Raw genomic sequence first — 16,446 nt, 5'->3', positions numbered from 1 at the left:
GGTTAATTGGCCACTGTAGGTGAGCATTAGAACCATTGATGGAAATGTGTGGGAGAACAAAATGAACGAAGGTTGGATTAATGTAAACGGGTGCTTGATACTCAGTCAGCAGAAGAGTCTGTTTCTCTGCCACCATCTGATGGTTAGCAGTTCTATGGCATGAGATATGTGATAAAATTTAATCTAAATTCCAAAAGCTAAGCATGATCAGATCCCTATGTATGTACGGCGTAATTCTGGAAATTAAATCACAGTCTTCTGGATATATGATACATTGACTATGCTTGGAGACTGTTGAGCATGAAAGAATCGTGTGAATGACATTCATTTCCCTATTGATGCCACTCTCACAGCTTTTCATGGCAAATCCAAGACTCATCTATGCCTGGGTCTTGCTGCAGGATCTTGCCCCACTCCAGGGACTTGACCCCACTTTCGTTGATAACAGGGAGTGTTCCTGGGATAAAACATTTTCTTGTTCTCTGCCATCCTGGTGTGCCCAGCCACCACTCAGCCTGCCCGGGTATGGCTCAGCTCTGGTCCCAACTAGCCATGGCAGACTTCTCCCCACCACCTTCCTCCACACTCCCCAACTCACTCAAGGTAAAGTAGTTCCAATGCATATGGACTTCACCATTAAGAGAGCTTGCCCTGGCAGGAGATCAGGGAAGGAAGTTGGGTTCATGCTGTCTGTAAAAGAACAGTGCCATGGCCAAGATCTGATATTGCCGAACACTTTATATGTCATGCACATTCAGATATTGCTTCCATGCAGCTTAGAGAGAAAGAAAAGTAAAATTAAATTGGTCATTGACATATTGTGTCTTCAATCTCTAACTAGTTGTGTGTTTGGATACTTATCTGCTATCATCAATGTTCCCCTTCTGCATTTATAAAGTACAGGTATGCAAGACTTGAGACGCCCTCTCAGTTTGGTGGTGCATCATGTGACTCTACCGACAGGGAAGAGAAGGCCTGCACAGGCCCTTGCCGATCCATAAACCTGTGTGAGGGCTTTGTATGTGCAGAAACAGGTAACAAATATCTTCAGTGAAATATCATTTTCCCTTTCTGAAAGCAGTGGAAATTCACTTAAATTTATGATGTTTATTAACAAAAGAAATAGGTTCCTATTGTATGCCAGCAGAATTCGGAATAAAGATTTTCCCATAACTTTTCTGTTTTCAGTCTGTAGTTAAAGTATTATTGTCCTGTCCTCCACAATGGGCTAGCCAATGAGAACAGAACAGTAGTTAGTCTACTGAAGTTTATTGTGATCTGTAATTAGATCACAAATGGAGATGCCAAGACTAAATTATTGCCTATAAAAAAATGGATTTCTGCATTGCTGAGTAAAAAGAAAGAAAAAAAAGTGACAGCCTAGCAGCTACAGTCTACATAAATCTGATGAAAATCTATTTTCTAAAACCTAGTGTAGTGTTTCATTCTTTTATTGAATTTTGTTGTGAGCAGAATAAAATTTCCAAGGCAATATTTATTGCCAATTGTTAGTTATTCTTCAAATATTAAGAAGTAAGATTGAAGTTGCATATAGGGCATAGCAGACATGTTAACTCCCTTCCCAAGAATGCATAAGAGATCCAATTGTGTATTTACCAACAATCTGCAAGCAAGTTTCCAACTGAACTCATTCGTGTTCTTTCCAGTTATAGGCAATTCTTTGGACAGTCAGGGATGTTTATTCCAATTACTTGACTAGTCTTACTGAAAGTGCTTTCGATTGAATAGGTACATTGAGAGATCCTAGAAAAACACTTTGCGAGTTTGTGAATGGACATAAAATTTTGTTACAATAGTCCACACATTGCTTCTACATTGCGCTAACTTGATTTGTTGAGGTTTGTTGTGTAGCAGAAAAATTTTGGTTGCCAAAGTTTCCGTGTATGCTTTTTAAGCAGAGGGCTGGGACTCAACTTAACTTAATAAAATAGTGGACTGAAGCTCATCCTCCCTTCTCCAACCTGCAAGTGAGTTTACCTGAATAATTTGGTTTTCAATAAAGGAGGACCAATAAAATCTTCTGAAGTTTAAGCAAATATACTGTGGATACTTGCAGTGGTGTTGCTTCCCTGTATGCTTCACCAATCTTTTAAGACTTTAAAAAATATATACAGCTGAAATTATGGTAAATCATTCTCAATGTAGCACTTTATCCCCATGCTTATCTTAAGTGTTGTGGCACCCGTGAGCTGGGCCCTGTTCATTGTTGTCAGTAGTGTTCTCATTAGTTTTAAATGTTATTGATAGACAATAATATTTAAGAGCAATTAATATAATTTTTTAAATGTTTAAGAATAAATAAAAATAAACATCTAATTAAAATACATCACTCCCTCCTAAAGTAAGTAAAAAACGAAATGTAAACAAAATAAGAAGAAATAAACAAGAAACCTTGAGTTGAGCCTACCCTTTAGCAAACCTCCATTCAAGTGAATAGGTTGTTTTTTGTACACCAGCCATGGCTGACATGAACCGAAGGGGAGATGAAGTGCATCCAGTTCTTCAGCTCAGAAATCTGGAACTGACACTGGATTAAGGCCAGAATCAGAATCAAATTTAACATCATTGATGGATGTCATGGAATCTGTTGTTTTGCAGCAGCAGTACATTGGAATACATAATAATAAAAGAACTATAAATTACCATAAGAAGTATATATAAAAAGTTAAATTAACTAAGTTGTGCAAAAAGAGAGCAAAAAATGAAACAAAAATAGTGAGGTAGGACATGGGTTCACTGCCCTTTCAAAAATCTGATGACGGAGGGGAAGGAGCTGTTCCTGTGTATGTCTTCAGGCTCCTTACCTCCACTGGTAGCTGTGAGAAGAGGGCATATCCTGCATGATGGGGGTCCACAATGATGGATGCCATCTTTTTGGGGCAACACCCTTTGAAGGAGTCCTCAATGCTGGGGAGGCTAGTGCTGAGTATACAACTTTCTGCAGCTTTTTTCAATCCTCTGCAGTGGCCCCTCGATACCGGACAGTGATGCAACCAGTTAGAATGCTCCCCAGAGTAATGCAAGCTCTCCACACTACATCCTTACTGGCCATCTAACTTACAGCTCTCCAAACAGAGCTGACAACCAAGGTAAAGTCCCTTATTTTTGAGGCTTTGGACTAAAATGCATATCCTGTGGAGTTTTTTAGGTCGGTGCATTCCTCGTAGGGTCAAGTGTAATGGAGACGATGATTGTGGAGATCAGTCTGATGAGAAAGGATGCCGGAGATTTAGCTATGCATGCTCCAGGGAGACAGAACAATATTGGGCCGTGCAGCATATCGCAAGCGGGTATGTTTCTTAGAAGACCTCTAAATCCCAGAAGCACGCCAATGTAACGGTATATATTGCCATACAATGGACTTTAATTTTTTTCAGCATCTACGCTGCTTGGCTCAATATGTGACACTGTTTGTACAGCTGCTGCTCTAGATGCAGCACTGAGTGTCATAGGAAGTCATTCCTGCCTGTGGCCATCAAACTTTACAAATCCTCCCTTGGAGGGTCAGACACCCTGAGCCAATAGGCTGGACCTGGACTTATTTCCTGGCATAATTTACATATTACTATTTAATTATTTATGGTTTTATATTGCTATATTTATACGCTATTCTTGGCTGGTGCAACTGTAACAAAACCCAATTTCCCTCAGGATCAATGAAGTATGTCTATCAATCTATCTATCTAGTGCCAGAAAACTGGGTTCAATTCTGACCTCAGGTGCTTTCTGTGTGGATTTTGCTTGTTTCCCCTGTGACTACGAGTGTTTCTTCCAGATGTTAATTGGTCATTGTAAATTGCCTCTAGTGTGTTGATGAGTGTTGAAGTCTGGGTGACATTGACAAAAATTAGGGGAGATTAAAAATGTAATGAATGTAAGATATAGTGTAAATAGGTGATTGATGGTTTCCATGCTGTATCTCTGCATAATACAATCCACAAACCTCTTTAGATATTGGATAAGCCCTCGTTTTAATGTTGTACCCAAAGGATGACCCTTCAATGAGTTATGCCCCACTTCACACTATTCTGAGGGGAGATAAATGAAAACATGAATGCTAGGTAATGCCAAACATCAGTACTATATGGTTAAGGAAGAAATGATTAATGTTAGCAGGGTGATGTAAGATTTCATAGTTCTGTGATAAAATGAGTTAGCATCAGACACTGTAAGGTGAATCATGATCCAATACATTGGTAGGTGATGCAGAAAAGATGAAGAGTGGACAATAAATTTGGTGCATTGAGAAAACTTGTGAGCAGAATATCAATTTAATAAGAGAAAGCTCAGCATGGTATGAGTGAGTGAATAGAATCTGTCATCTAATTAATCAGGTTTATACATTTACAGATACAATATTTTAACTGGGACTTTGGAGGGAACTGTTCTAGATAACAGATACTACGGAGGCAGCTGCGCGCCATATTATGTGAACAACATAAGATTCAGAAAACCATACAACTTAGAATTCTACAGCCCTGAGGTAAATATTGCAAAACTTCTTTAATGCCCAGAATATGTTTACGTATTTTTGTAACCAATTTTATGTTCGAACAACACAGGTAATAATAACTTGGACATACATTTTTTTCATGTAACTAAATATCTCAAGATATTTAGAAGAACAGAGTAAGAGACCTGAAAAGTAGTCAAAACAGTGAAGAGGAAGGATTGAGATATGTTAGAGGAAGAGAGAAGCAGTGAGGCAGATAGAATTAATGGAACACCAAAGTTTAAGAACCAAAAGCCTGAAACTACAGCATCAATAAAGTGATTATAATTGTGAACACACGCCCCCCCCCCTACACACACCCGCAGAGTTAAGTAGACTTGGCCCACTGGCTACACATATTCTGCAATATTAATAATATAATTTTTATGCCCCCAACATGTTTTGAACATCTCAACCATAACCTTATTTAAATTCTAGGCTTGTTCATCTGCAGCCTTTAATAGCACCTTTTGAATTCAATTTTCCCTAAATTTTTGGTCTATTTCTAATGATTTCTGAAAATCCCTGCCAGATTCTAATTAGCCACTTTAATGAATATCCTTGGGAGTATATGATTCCCATTTACTTTTGGGAATTTATCGTTCAGTACTGTTCACATATTGTTTCCTTCATCCTCTGGGTATTTTTAAAACCATTACCACCTGTTTAACCCTTTGTTGTTTGATATGTTCTTTATACTTTTTCATATTTTAACTGTGATGTTATGCTGACTCCAACTATCCCTTCCCTTTCTTCATAGTCTTCTGTCCTCTCCTATCAGATTCCCCTTTCTCCAGCCTTTTATCTCTTTCTCCATTTAACTTCCCAGCTCTTTATTTCACCACCTCCCCCTCTCCCAGTTTCACCTATCACCTACCACCTTGTACTTCTTTCTCCACTACCCCTACCTTCTTACTCTGACTTCTTCTCTCCTTTAAGAGTCTACGTCTGAAACATCAATTGTTTACTCCTTCCACAGATGCTGCCTGGCTTGCTGAGTTCCTCCAGTGTTTTGTGTGTGTTATTTTTTTACATATAACCCCTAACTAATTATTTAAAGGAATAGGATTGCTTAATCAAACAAGATATATACAAGATTATTCAAGTATAATAAAAGAATTAAATGCACAACCGTGTTAGAGTCCGGAGTTCTGTTTTGACATTATCTGTAAGGAGTCTGAACGTCGTCCACGTTTAATGCGTAGGTGTTCTCTGGGTGCTGTACTTTCCTCCCACAGTCCGAAGGCGTAGCGAGTAGCAGGTTAAATGTAAATTGTCCCCTGATTAGGCTAGGGTTAAACTGGGTGTTGCTGGGTGACGCGGCTCGAAAGGGCAATTCCGCGCAGTATTTCAATAAATAAATAAATAAACCTACCAATCTTTGCATTAAATATACCCGATGACTTTGACTCCACTGCCATCTGTGGCAATGAATTTCACAGATTCACTACCTTCTGACTAAAGAAATTCCTCCTCATCTCTGTTCTAAACGGAGGTTCCCTATTCTGAGGCTGTGCCCTCTGGACCTAGACTCTCCCACTATAGAAAACATCCCCTCCACATCCACTTTATCTGAGCCTTTCAATATTCAATAGGTTTCAATGACGTCCTTCTCATTCTTGTAAACTTGAGCACATAAAACCACAGCCAACAAATGCTCCCCATATGTTAACCCTCTCATTCTCAGGATCATTCTCGTGAACCTCCTTTGGACCCTCTCCAATGCCAGCACATCTATTCTTAACTAAGAGGCCCAAAACTGCTCACAATTCTCCAAATATGGTGTGCCCCATGTCTTATAAAGCCTCAGCATTACATCCTTGCTTTTATATTCTAGTCCTCTAAAAATTAATGCTAACATTGCATTTGCCTTCATTACCACCATCTTGACCTACAAGTTAACCTTTAGGGAATCCTATAGGAGTACTTGCAAGTCCCGTTGCACCTGTCTTCTGAATTTTCCCCTTATTTAGAAAAGAGTCTGCACCTTTATTCTTTTTACCGAAGTGCATCACCATGCACTTCCTTGCTCTATATTCCAGCTGCTACTTCTTTGTTCATTCTCCCAATCTGGCTGCAAAATACGCTCGTATCTGCTTCCTCAGCACTACCTACGTTCACATCATCTGCAAACCTGGCTGGGCACAAAGTCATCAATTCTGTCATCCAAATTATTGACATATGACATGAAAAGAAGTGGTCCCAACACCGACTCCTGAGCAACACCACTAGACACTGGCAGCCAGCCAGAAAAATCCCACTTCATTCCCATTCCTTGCCTCCTGCCAGTCAGCCAATCTTCTACCCATCCTAGTACCTTTCTTGTAATACCACAGGCTCTTATCTTGTTTAGCAGCCTCAAGTCAAAGGCCCTCTGAAAATCCACATAAACAAGATCCACTGACTCTCTTTTGTCTATTCTGTTTGTTGTTTCCTCAAAGAATTCCAGTGGATCTGCTGGGCAAGATTTCCCCTCAAAGAAACCATGAAGTTTTTGGACTATTTTGCCATGTGCCTCCAAATACCCCAAAACTTCATCCTTAATAACAGACTCCAATATCTTGCCAACCACTGAAGTAAGGCTAACTGGCCTATAATTTTGTTTCTTCTGCCTCCCTCCCTTCTTAAAGAATGGACTGACATTCGCAATTTTCCAGTACCCGGAACCATCCCAGAATCTAGTGATTTTTGAAAGATGCCTCCACAATCTCTGCAGCTACCTATTTCAGCATCTTGGGGTGTGGTCTATCTGGTCCAGGTAACTTATCTAACTTCAGACCTCTCAGCTTCCCAAGCACCTTCTCCTCAATAATAGCACCTAATCTCACTTGTTCCCCCTGATACTTGTGAATTTCTGGCATACTGCTAGTGTCTTCCACAGTGAAGACTGACACAAAATATTTTTTAAGTTTGCCCACCATTTCTTTGTCCCCAATTATTACCTCTCTGGCATTATTTTCCAGTGGTCCAATATATGGATTTTTTAGTTGCTTTGTGTTTTTTAAAAGATTCACAATCCTATACCTTCCCTTTAATTTTTACTCTATTATATGCCCTCTCCTTTGCTTTTATGCTATTTTTGACTTCACCTGTCAGGCACAATTGTCTCATCATCCCTTTGGAATACATATTCATTTTTGGGTTGCAACAATGCTGCGCATACTGAATTGTCCCCAGAAATTCCAGCCATTGTTGTTCCACTGATATCCCTGCTAGTGTCCCCTTCCAATTAACTTTGACCAGCTCCTCTCGTGCAATCTCTTTACTCCACTGTGATAGTGATACATCTAGCATTATCTTCTCTCATTCATATTGCAGGGTGCATTCTATCTTATTATGATCACTGGTCCCTCAGGGTTCCTTTACTTTAGGCTCCCTAATCAAACCTGGTTCATTGCACAACACTCAATCCAGAACTGTTTTTCCCCTCATGGGCTCTACAAATTCTCTTTCTCAGGATCCACTCCAACCTGACTTGCCAATCTACCTGCATATTGAAATCCCCTGTGACTATAGTAACATTGCCCCTTTTACACGGCTTTTTTTTAATCAATCATTGTAATTTGTATCCCACACCTTGGCTACTATTCAGAGGCATGTATATAACTCCAATCAGGGTCTTTTTACCCTTGCATTTTCTTAACTCAACCCACAATGATTATATATTTTCAGATCATATGTCACCTCTTTGTAAGGATTTTATTTCATTTTTTTTACCAACATAGCCATCCCATACTAGCTGCCTACCTGCCTGTCCTTTTCGTACAATAGGTATCCTCTGATGCTAAAGGAACTCAATGGGATTTTGCTTAACCCATTAAGTTCTTCCAGTGGATTGCTTGTTGCTCCAGATTCCAGCAGCTGTGGTCTTGTCCCAAGTCCTACAATCATATTCACATGCTCAGTACGAATCATGTTAAACATACCATTACACAGGATCTGCCACTGACAACTAAGCATTTTTAGTTAATTTAAATATTACTCATGTCATTAATTACATTCTATGATCATAGTATGACCTGCATGTGTATTTTTCTGCGTATGAATTGTTTCAAGTAAGTTCATGGGGCTGCCCAGCGCCACAGCTTTTTCCTCCTAACTCCAAAGACCTTAGTTTAATCTATATGGAGTTTGTACATAATCACACATAGGCTTGCCCTGGGTGCCAAAAATGTACGGTTGGCCACTGTATATTGTCTCACATGAAGTAGTGAATAGCTGCTGGTGATAACTGCTGGGAATGGCATTAGTGAAGGATTAGCACATTGCTCAGTGTAGACTCAATGGAACAAAGATCTAGGTCCATGCTATATAATACAGATCCTACAAGTCTGCCTCATTTCACAAGTGTTTTCTCTTTTCTTTACAGACAGAAGGAAAATTAAAACTGTCCTTCAATGAATATACATCTTTCAAAAATTTTACATCCAGCAGATTTGAACAAAATGAAAAACATACCAGTTTTGGTTTTAATATTAATATTCCAACAGTTTTTGAACTTGGAATTAGTTACCAGAGTAATAATTTCAAGAAAATGATGCAAAATGTCCTCAAATATTCTGGAACAGTAAGTATGTGATAATATATCGTTTAAACTATTCTGTTTTCCTCCTTTCACCCACTGACATCAGTTTTGTTGGGGCTGTTTGCTACTTTAATGTTAACTGACAAATGGAAAATTGTTGAAAAATGACAAGCAGAGGGAATGATGGTGATCTCAAAATGGATTTAAAGAATATCATTAAGGAAATGAATGGCCATCATTCCCTTGTTGTTGTCCCCTTAGATCAGATTATATATTATATACAGACTGATCAAGTAAAGTAACACAGAATACTTCAGTAATCATGCTCTTCAATTGTTGGATTCTTCTTGTTCACTTTCAGAGAACACACCTATATCATTCATATTTCTCCCTCCAAGTGGCTCAGTTCAAGGTAAAACCCAGGGACTTGATGCTCCATTATGATTTTTTTCAAAGACTTAAACAACTGCCAACAGTTTACAACTATGGAGAATACAGGGAAATCTTTAAGGACTATGGAACTCATTACATAAGTGAAGGCATACTTGGTGGAACATATGAATATATTTGGGCAGTTAATGAAAAACAAATGAAGGAAGATGGTAGGTATTATTTTAGTTCACTAAAATACAGAACTGCCCTTAAATTTTGATTCCATGGCACCAGAGTGCTTTTCGCCTCTATAGGAAATGTATCGTGATCTGAGCAAATTCACAGGAATTGCCGGACTTGGACACAAGAATGTGCAATGCTGCTTTTGCTTTTTGCCATCCTGCTGTTTGACAGGACTTCACTTTGTTACACCTTTCCCTGCTGTTACTTGTCATTGATATCTGATATACGATCAGAACAAATACAAAGGGTATAAGGTACAGTCAGTGCAGTAGCTTTCTCATTACATTATGGCCAGCAATTGACAGCCTAGAGTAACGTTTTGGAGCCTTGAATTTTAAACCACCAAGTCTAAGTCCAGAGTATTCTCACATGTACATATACAAAGACTGTGTAAAGCAAGACTTTAATGCAAAAGCACAATTAGAAACAAGTCAATGGTAGTGTAAGAGGTGGTTTGTAGTGCTCCCTTATTGAAGTAGGATGAGGCTGTGCAGGTTAATTCAAGAACCTCATAGTTATAGATAAAAAGCTGTCCCTGTATTGGTTGGTGTCCACTACTATAGTTATGGAATTTAAGTTGACTTAACCAAATAACTTGAAAGCAACAAGGCTAGTTTGAGTGTTCGTGGTCAGCAGAGTGAATACAATATACAACTTGGTTCACTTTGGTCCTTCAAGAAAAGAGATCTGCTTTCCTTAGCCAGTTTGGATTAGCTGTGACTTCAAACTAACACAATGCTTTTGATTATTTGCTGCCCTCTTAAATCGGTCCAGTAATCCAACCAATTTAAGAGTGCTAAAGAAATAAGTACTGTCCTTAACAAAAATCTCATGAAAGGATAATTAATAAGGACAAACACTGTCATCACATCCAAGTCATTTCCTCAAAATATTTGTAAACATGGACAGATATAAGTTGAATATAGTAAAATCTAGCTGGAGAAGGGGACTATTTCCCACATAACATGGAAAATGATCATGGGTGAATGATGAATGTCTTGGTCAGAAAGTGTTGAGTGAAACTGTATAGTTATTCAATGCCAATTAAATTTTAGATTTTGAAAATACTTTCTAAAATAAAAGCCCTTATCCTGAAATTCAAAATTCAAAGGTTCAAAGTAAATGTATTCCGAAGTACATATATGTCACCATATCCATCCCTTAGATCCAATTTCTTGTGGGAATTCACAATAATTACTAGAAACACAATAGAATCAGTGAAAAACCCCACCTAACAGGATGGATAAGCAACCAATGTGCAAAGACAGCAAACTACAAACACGAAAAGAAAGAAATAGTAAATAAATAACTAAACAAGTAAACAAACAAACAAAAGATATTGAGAGCATGAGGTGAAGGGTCCTTGAAAGTGAGTCCATAGGTTGAGGGAACAGTTCAGTGATGGGGCAAGTGAAGTTGAATGAAGCTACCCCTCTAATCCAAAAGCCTGATGGTTAAGCATTAATAACTGCCCCTGAACCAGATGATGTGGTTTCTGAAGCTCCTGTACCTTCTTCCTCATGGCAGCAGTGAGAAGAAAGCATGGTCTGGATGATGGGGGTCCTTGATGATGGATGTTGCTTTCCTACAGCAGTACACCATGTAGCTATGCTCAATGGTGGCAAGGGCTTTACTTGTGAACGTTTGGGCTGTATCCATTACTTTGTGCAGGCTTTTCTATTCAAAGGTCTTGGTGTTTCCACACGAGGTCTTGGTGTTTACATTTGAGTCAATGTACCCTTCACCCTTCTATAGAAGTTTGTCAAAGTTTCAGATGACATGCCATAAACCTCTAAGAAAGTATAGGCACTGCCATGCTTTCTTCGTAATAATACTTACATGCTGGACCCAGCACAAATCGCCTGAGGAATTTAAAGTTGCTGACCCTTTTCACCTCTGATCCCCTGATGAGGACTGGCTCATAGAACTCTGGTTTCCTCCTCCTGAATTCAATAATCAGCTCCTTGATCTTACTGCCATTGAATAAGATGTTATTGTTGTGGCACCACTCAGCTAGATTCTCAAATTTCCTTCTATATGCTAATTATTCACAACCTTTGATTCAGCCAACAACAGTGGTGCACAGCAGAGCAGAGTCAATAGGCCACATGGCCTAATTCTGCTCCTCTATCTTATGGTGCATCTGCGTTGATGATGAATGTGAAAGAGATGTTGTTGCCAAGCTGAACTGACTGGGATCTGCAAGTGACGAAATTCAGGATCCAGTTGCATGAGGAGTTATTGAGGCCAAGGTCCTGAAGCTTATTGATTAGTTTTGAGGTGATGTTAGTGTTAAATGCTGAGCTTTAGTCAATGAAGAGCATCAGGGTCGAGTGAAGAGCCAAAGAAATGGTACCTGCTGTTGACCTGTTGTGATGGTAGGCAATATGGAGCGGATCCAAGTCACTTCTCAGGCAGGAATTGATATGTTTCCTCATGAGAGTGGGTGTAAGTGTGACTGGACCATAGTTATTAAGGCCGGTTTCCACGTTCTTCTTAGGCACCAGTATAATTGAAGGCTGCTTGAAGCAGATGGGTACCTCAGACTGCTGAAGCAAGAGTTTAACGATATCGGTGCACACTCCAACCAGTTTGTCAGCACAGGTCTTTAGTACTTAGTCAGGTACCCCACCTGGGCTGGATGCTTTAAGTGGGTTCACCCTCCAGAAAGCTGCTTTCTTATCGACCTTAGAGAATGAAATCACAGGGTCATTGGGGCCTGTGGGAGTTTGTGAACATGCCTCCATGTTTTGATGATCAAAGTAAGCATAAAAGGCATTGAGCTCATCAGAGAGCTAAACCTTGTCACCTCTGTCACTTGGTTTCACTTTGTAAGAGGTGATAGCATTCAAGCCCTGCCACAGTTGTCGAGCATCCTTCCTGATTCAAATTTAGGTTGTAATTGCCACTTTGCACGTAAGGTGACTTTTTGGAGATCGTACTTGGAGTTCTTGTATTTTACTTGGTCTCCAGACAGGAACACAACTGATCCAGCCTTCAGCAGATTGTAAAAGGCCTTATAGTACAGCACAGAAACAGGCCATTTGGTCCATCATATCGATTCAAGTACTACCTGTTGTCAGTCTTGCATACCTCCAGTCTCCACCCAGCTAACAGGAGTCACCTGCCACTCATTTCCAACATCTCCTGCAGCCTATTTAAACCCAGCTCGCATCCGCAATCCTTGTTCACTCATTGAATTAGCCAGCCTCAAACCAGACGTTCCTAACCTTCAGTTACCTTGTTGCCAGTTTTGCTGAGTATCTGTTCTCTCTTGTTTTCTGGCAGGTCATGCCTTGTTATTTTGCAGTTTATTAGTAAAGTGTCATGTACTGCTAAATCGTCTCAGTAGCTATCTCTTTGGGTCAAGCCTCCTCCACATTTCCTGACAGGATGAGTGAACCAGCAGTTTGCTCACCGAAAGGAAGTTATCTGGGGCCCTGAGTACATGATCCAGAAGCAGCAGGAAACTACTGATCATCTGCTTACCACTCTCAACCAACTGTCTGTCTCATTACAGCAATTCCTTGCCAGTCAACCTCCTCCCTCAGAGCCCCGGACTCTGGTGCCAGAAAGCTTTGATGGATCCTTTTCCTGTCCCGTTTTGTCCTACACTTCAAGCTCCAGCCACCTCTGTGTTCTGCAGACTAAGACTGGAGTGCCTTTGTCTTCTTCCTCCTGATTTCATGAGCTCTGACCTGGGGCAGTGCCACAGGGAAGTGGGAGTGAGACAGCAGATCGGATATTTTGCCTGCATCAAGGCTCTTGCTCGGTGCTGAATTACACCATGGAATTCTAGATCTACTTGGTAGAGTGTGGCTAGAATGTGGACGTGCTGCTAGCCCATTGGAGGCCTTGGAAGATGAGCAGCCTACCTATGAGATGCCAAACTGACCTCAGAAGCCTCTTCACTCAGGTTCTCCATGTTGACAAATGCCTTCTGGAATGACCCTCCACATCACTGGCCAGAGCCCTGCTTCTGTTCCCCGAACCACTTTCAGGTTCCAGAACCCTTGCACTTCGGGAGACCTCCCTTAACTCCCCCAAGAGCATAAGTGCTCGTGGTGAAGCAACGTGTATGCTTACTGCGGAGCAGCTTATCAGCTATGAATGAAATGACCACTGCATCCCAAAAACAGCTCCATGAGGCAGAGACAACAGGCTTTCTATTTGGTAGGCTCTCCCCGGCCCCTCTTCCCAACACCACAGCCCGTCTCACTCTCTCTGTCCTCCTCCGCACTCCAGTGGCACTCTGCACACGGGAGGCTCTGATGGATTCTGGCACAGCAGGCAACTCGCTGGACCAGATTCTATGTGAATGTGTATGTGTCCAGCTCGGACTCCCTGCTGAGCCTATTGATCACTTGTTCTGCATCACAGCTGTTGATGGATGTCCCTTGAGGTCTGGGATGGTCAGAACGTGTACACAGCCTGCTTGCATGAGCAATGGAGAGCACTGTGAGTTCATCCAGTTCGGCCTTATCAACTCACCCAATACTCCTTTCAGCTTTGGTTATCCCTGGGTCTCCGCTCATGACCCTCACTGCCTGATCATCCAGTACCCATCTGCTAGACCACCTGCCAACAACTTCAGTTGATATTGCTCCATAAATCTGTGGAAATGAACGAAACCAAGAGCACCAAGGCGGACGCCCTGCCATGACAGTTTGACCCAGATGAAATTCAGACCGACGCTCAGACCATCATACCATCCTCGCAGATCCTCACCCTGATCACCTGGGATCTTGAGAACCAGATCCACCAGGCCCAACAGCACAACCTTGCTCCTGCCCACACACCTGACGACCAAATGTCCATGCCAGTGGCCGTGCGCTCTGAGGCACTCCAAGGACAACCAGGTACAAGACAAACTCCGGATTTCCTGAAACGCCGGTTCTGCTGGCCCACCATCATCACAGAAGTGTGTCAGTTTGTCACTGCCTGCCCCCAATCTACCCTGCCCTGTTCCTCCAACCATCCCACATCACGGATTTCTTCACAGGTTTGTCTCCTTCCAATGGGGCCATGATGATCATGACAGTCGTGGTCTGGTTCCCCAAGGTGGCCCATTTCACTGTCCTCCCCAAACTTCCAACAGAAGTTGAGATGGTGGACCTGGTTCTCCAACAAGTAATTTGCTTCCACAGTTTCCCTCAGGACATTGAGTCGGAATGGGGCCCACAATTTGTCACCCACCTTTGGTGAGCCTTCTGCTACCTCCTGTGCACCTCAGTGAGTTTGTCCTCTAGCTATCATCTGCAGACCAATGGTCAGTCAGAAAGAGCCAATCAGTGGATTGAGAAGTTTTTGCGATGCTTCACTGCCTATAACCCTTCCACATGGAAGAAGCATCTGCTCTGAGCTGAACTTTCCACAATCTACATACCTCCTCTGCCACAGATATGTCACCCTTTGAAGTGCTTCATGGCTACCATCTCGCAATGTTCCCCATGGAGGAGACAATGGTAGTGATCCTATCTACCAGGGCCCTCGTTTGCCACTGCCACAATGCTCGGAAGACAGCACAGATGACCGCTCTAGCTGCCAACTGCTCCTATTGCCACCAGGCCAACGATGGTGTCTCCCAGCCAGAGTAATCTGGCCTGGAGATTATGTTTAGCTGGCCACCCTAGATCTGCCCCTTTGCAGAAGCTCCCACAAACTCTTGCCCCGGTACATTGGTTCATTCAAGATTACCCATCGTACCAATCCAGTCATTTAACATCTCCAGTTACCACCATCCCTCAGGATCACACCTACCTTCCAGAAGTCCTGCATCAAGCCTGTTGTCCATGCACCAGTCAACCCACCTGAGCTGCACCTCCAGAACCTAGGATGGTAAAGGGTGGTCCAGTGTACACGGTTTGCCAGTTGATGGATTTACATCATCGTGGCTAGGGTGTATGTTATCCATTCAACTGGGAAGGGTACGGCCCAGAAGAGAGGTCACCTTCCTGTCCAATTGAATCCATCTCTATTTAGAGTTCCACTGGACCTATCTGGATTGTCCTGGGTCATCAGGTACCAGCCGTAAGAGGGGAGGGTGGTCCTATCAGGCCTGTACGGGTAGGCACCTCCCAGTCTACCTTACTATCACATCACCTGCCACTCGTTTCCAATTCATCACCAGCATATTTAAACCCAGCGCTTATCCACAGTCCATTGAACTAGCCAGCCACAACCAATTGCTCCTAATCTTCAGTTATTATGTTGCCTTGTCGTTGCTAAGTATTTGACTTCTCACTTGTTTCATGGCCTGCTGTTGTTTGTTATTTTGCAGTTTATTAGTAAAATGTCATTTACTGCTAAATAGTTTCCAATGCTCTGCTTTTGTGGCAAGCCGCCTCTATATTTCCTGACACCTGTACTTGTCCTATTTTCCAGTACCTAGCCCATAGCCTTCTGTGTCTGGTGATTCAAGTGCTCTTCACAATAATTTTTCATCAGGTTCTCCTCTTATCCATTATTTTGAACCTATGCCCTTTTAGGCATTGGAGCCCTGCTGTATTTATGCCCCTCATAATTTTGTGCACCTCAGTTAGGTCTCCCCTCGACCTTTGTTGCTCCAAAAAATCAAACTCAGCCTCTTCAGTGTATCACATAAGCGAAACATTCCATCTCAGCAACATCCTAATAAATCTCCTTAGCATCTCTCTAATTATGCTTTCTGTGGTGTGGCACCAGAAATGTCCACAGTGTCCCAACTTTGTACCATATCCATCCTGCTCTTTTATGTCCCCCTAATAAAGACAGTTCTTCCATATGACATCTTCACCAGTGCTACCACCATCAG

The 16,446-nt window shown here is 41.6% G+C and overlaps 1 protein-coding gene across 1 annotated transcript in view; it reads left to right on the top strand.

The window, feature by feature from the left end:
- dab1a (DAB adaptor protein 1a) overlaps nt 1-16,446 on the top strand; it is a 350,415-nt gene that overhangs the window by 311,103 nt on the left and 22,866 nt on the right. The window contains exons 18-22 of the mRNA XM_063063449.1: nt 899-1,034; nt 3,170-3,311; nt 4,372-4,504; nt 8,883-9,080; nt 9,400-9,640. Of these exons, the coding sequence (XP_062919519.1) occupies nt 899-1,034; nt 3,170-3,311; nt 4,372-4,504; nt 8,883-9,080; nt 9,400-9,640 (850 nt within the window). The remainder of the gene's footprint in view (nt 1-898; nt 1,035-3,169; nt 3,312-4,371; nt 4,505-8,882; nt 9,081-9,399; nt 9,641-16,446) is intronic.

The sequence above is a fragment of the Mobula hypostoma genome, chromosome 12, assembly GCF_963921235.1.
Source record: "Mobula hypostoma chromosome 12, sMobHyp1.1, whole genome shotgun sequence".
NCBI classification, from domain to species: domain Eukaryota; kingdom Metazoa; phylum Chordata; class Chondrichthyes; order Myliobatiformes; family Myliobatidae; genus Mobula; species Mobula hypostoma.
This window is presented reverse-complemented; position numbering and strand designations above follow the sequence as displayed.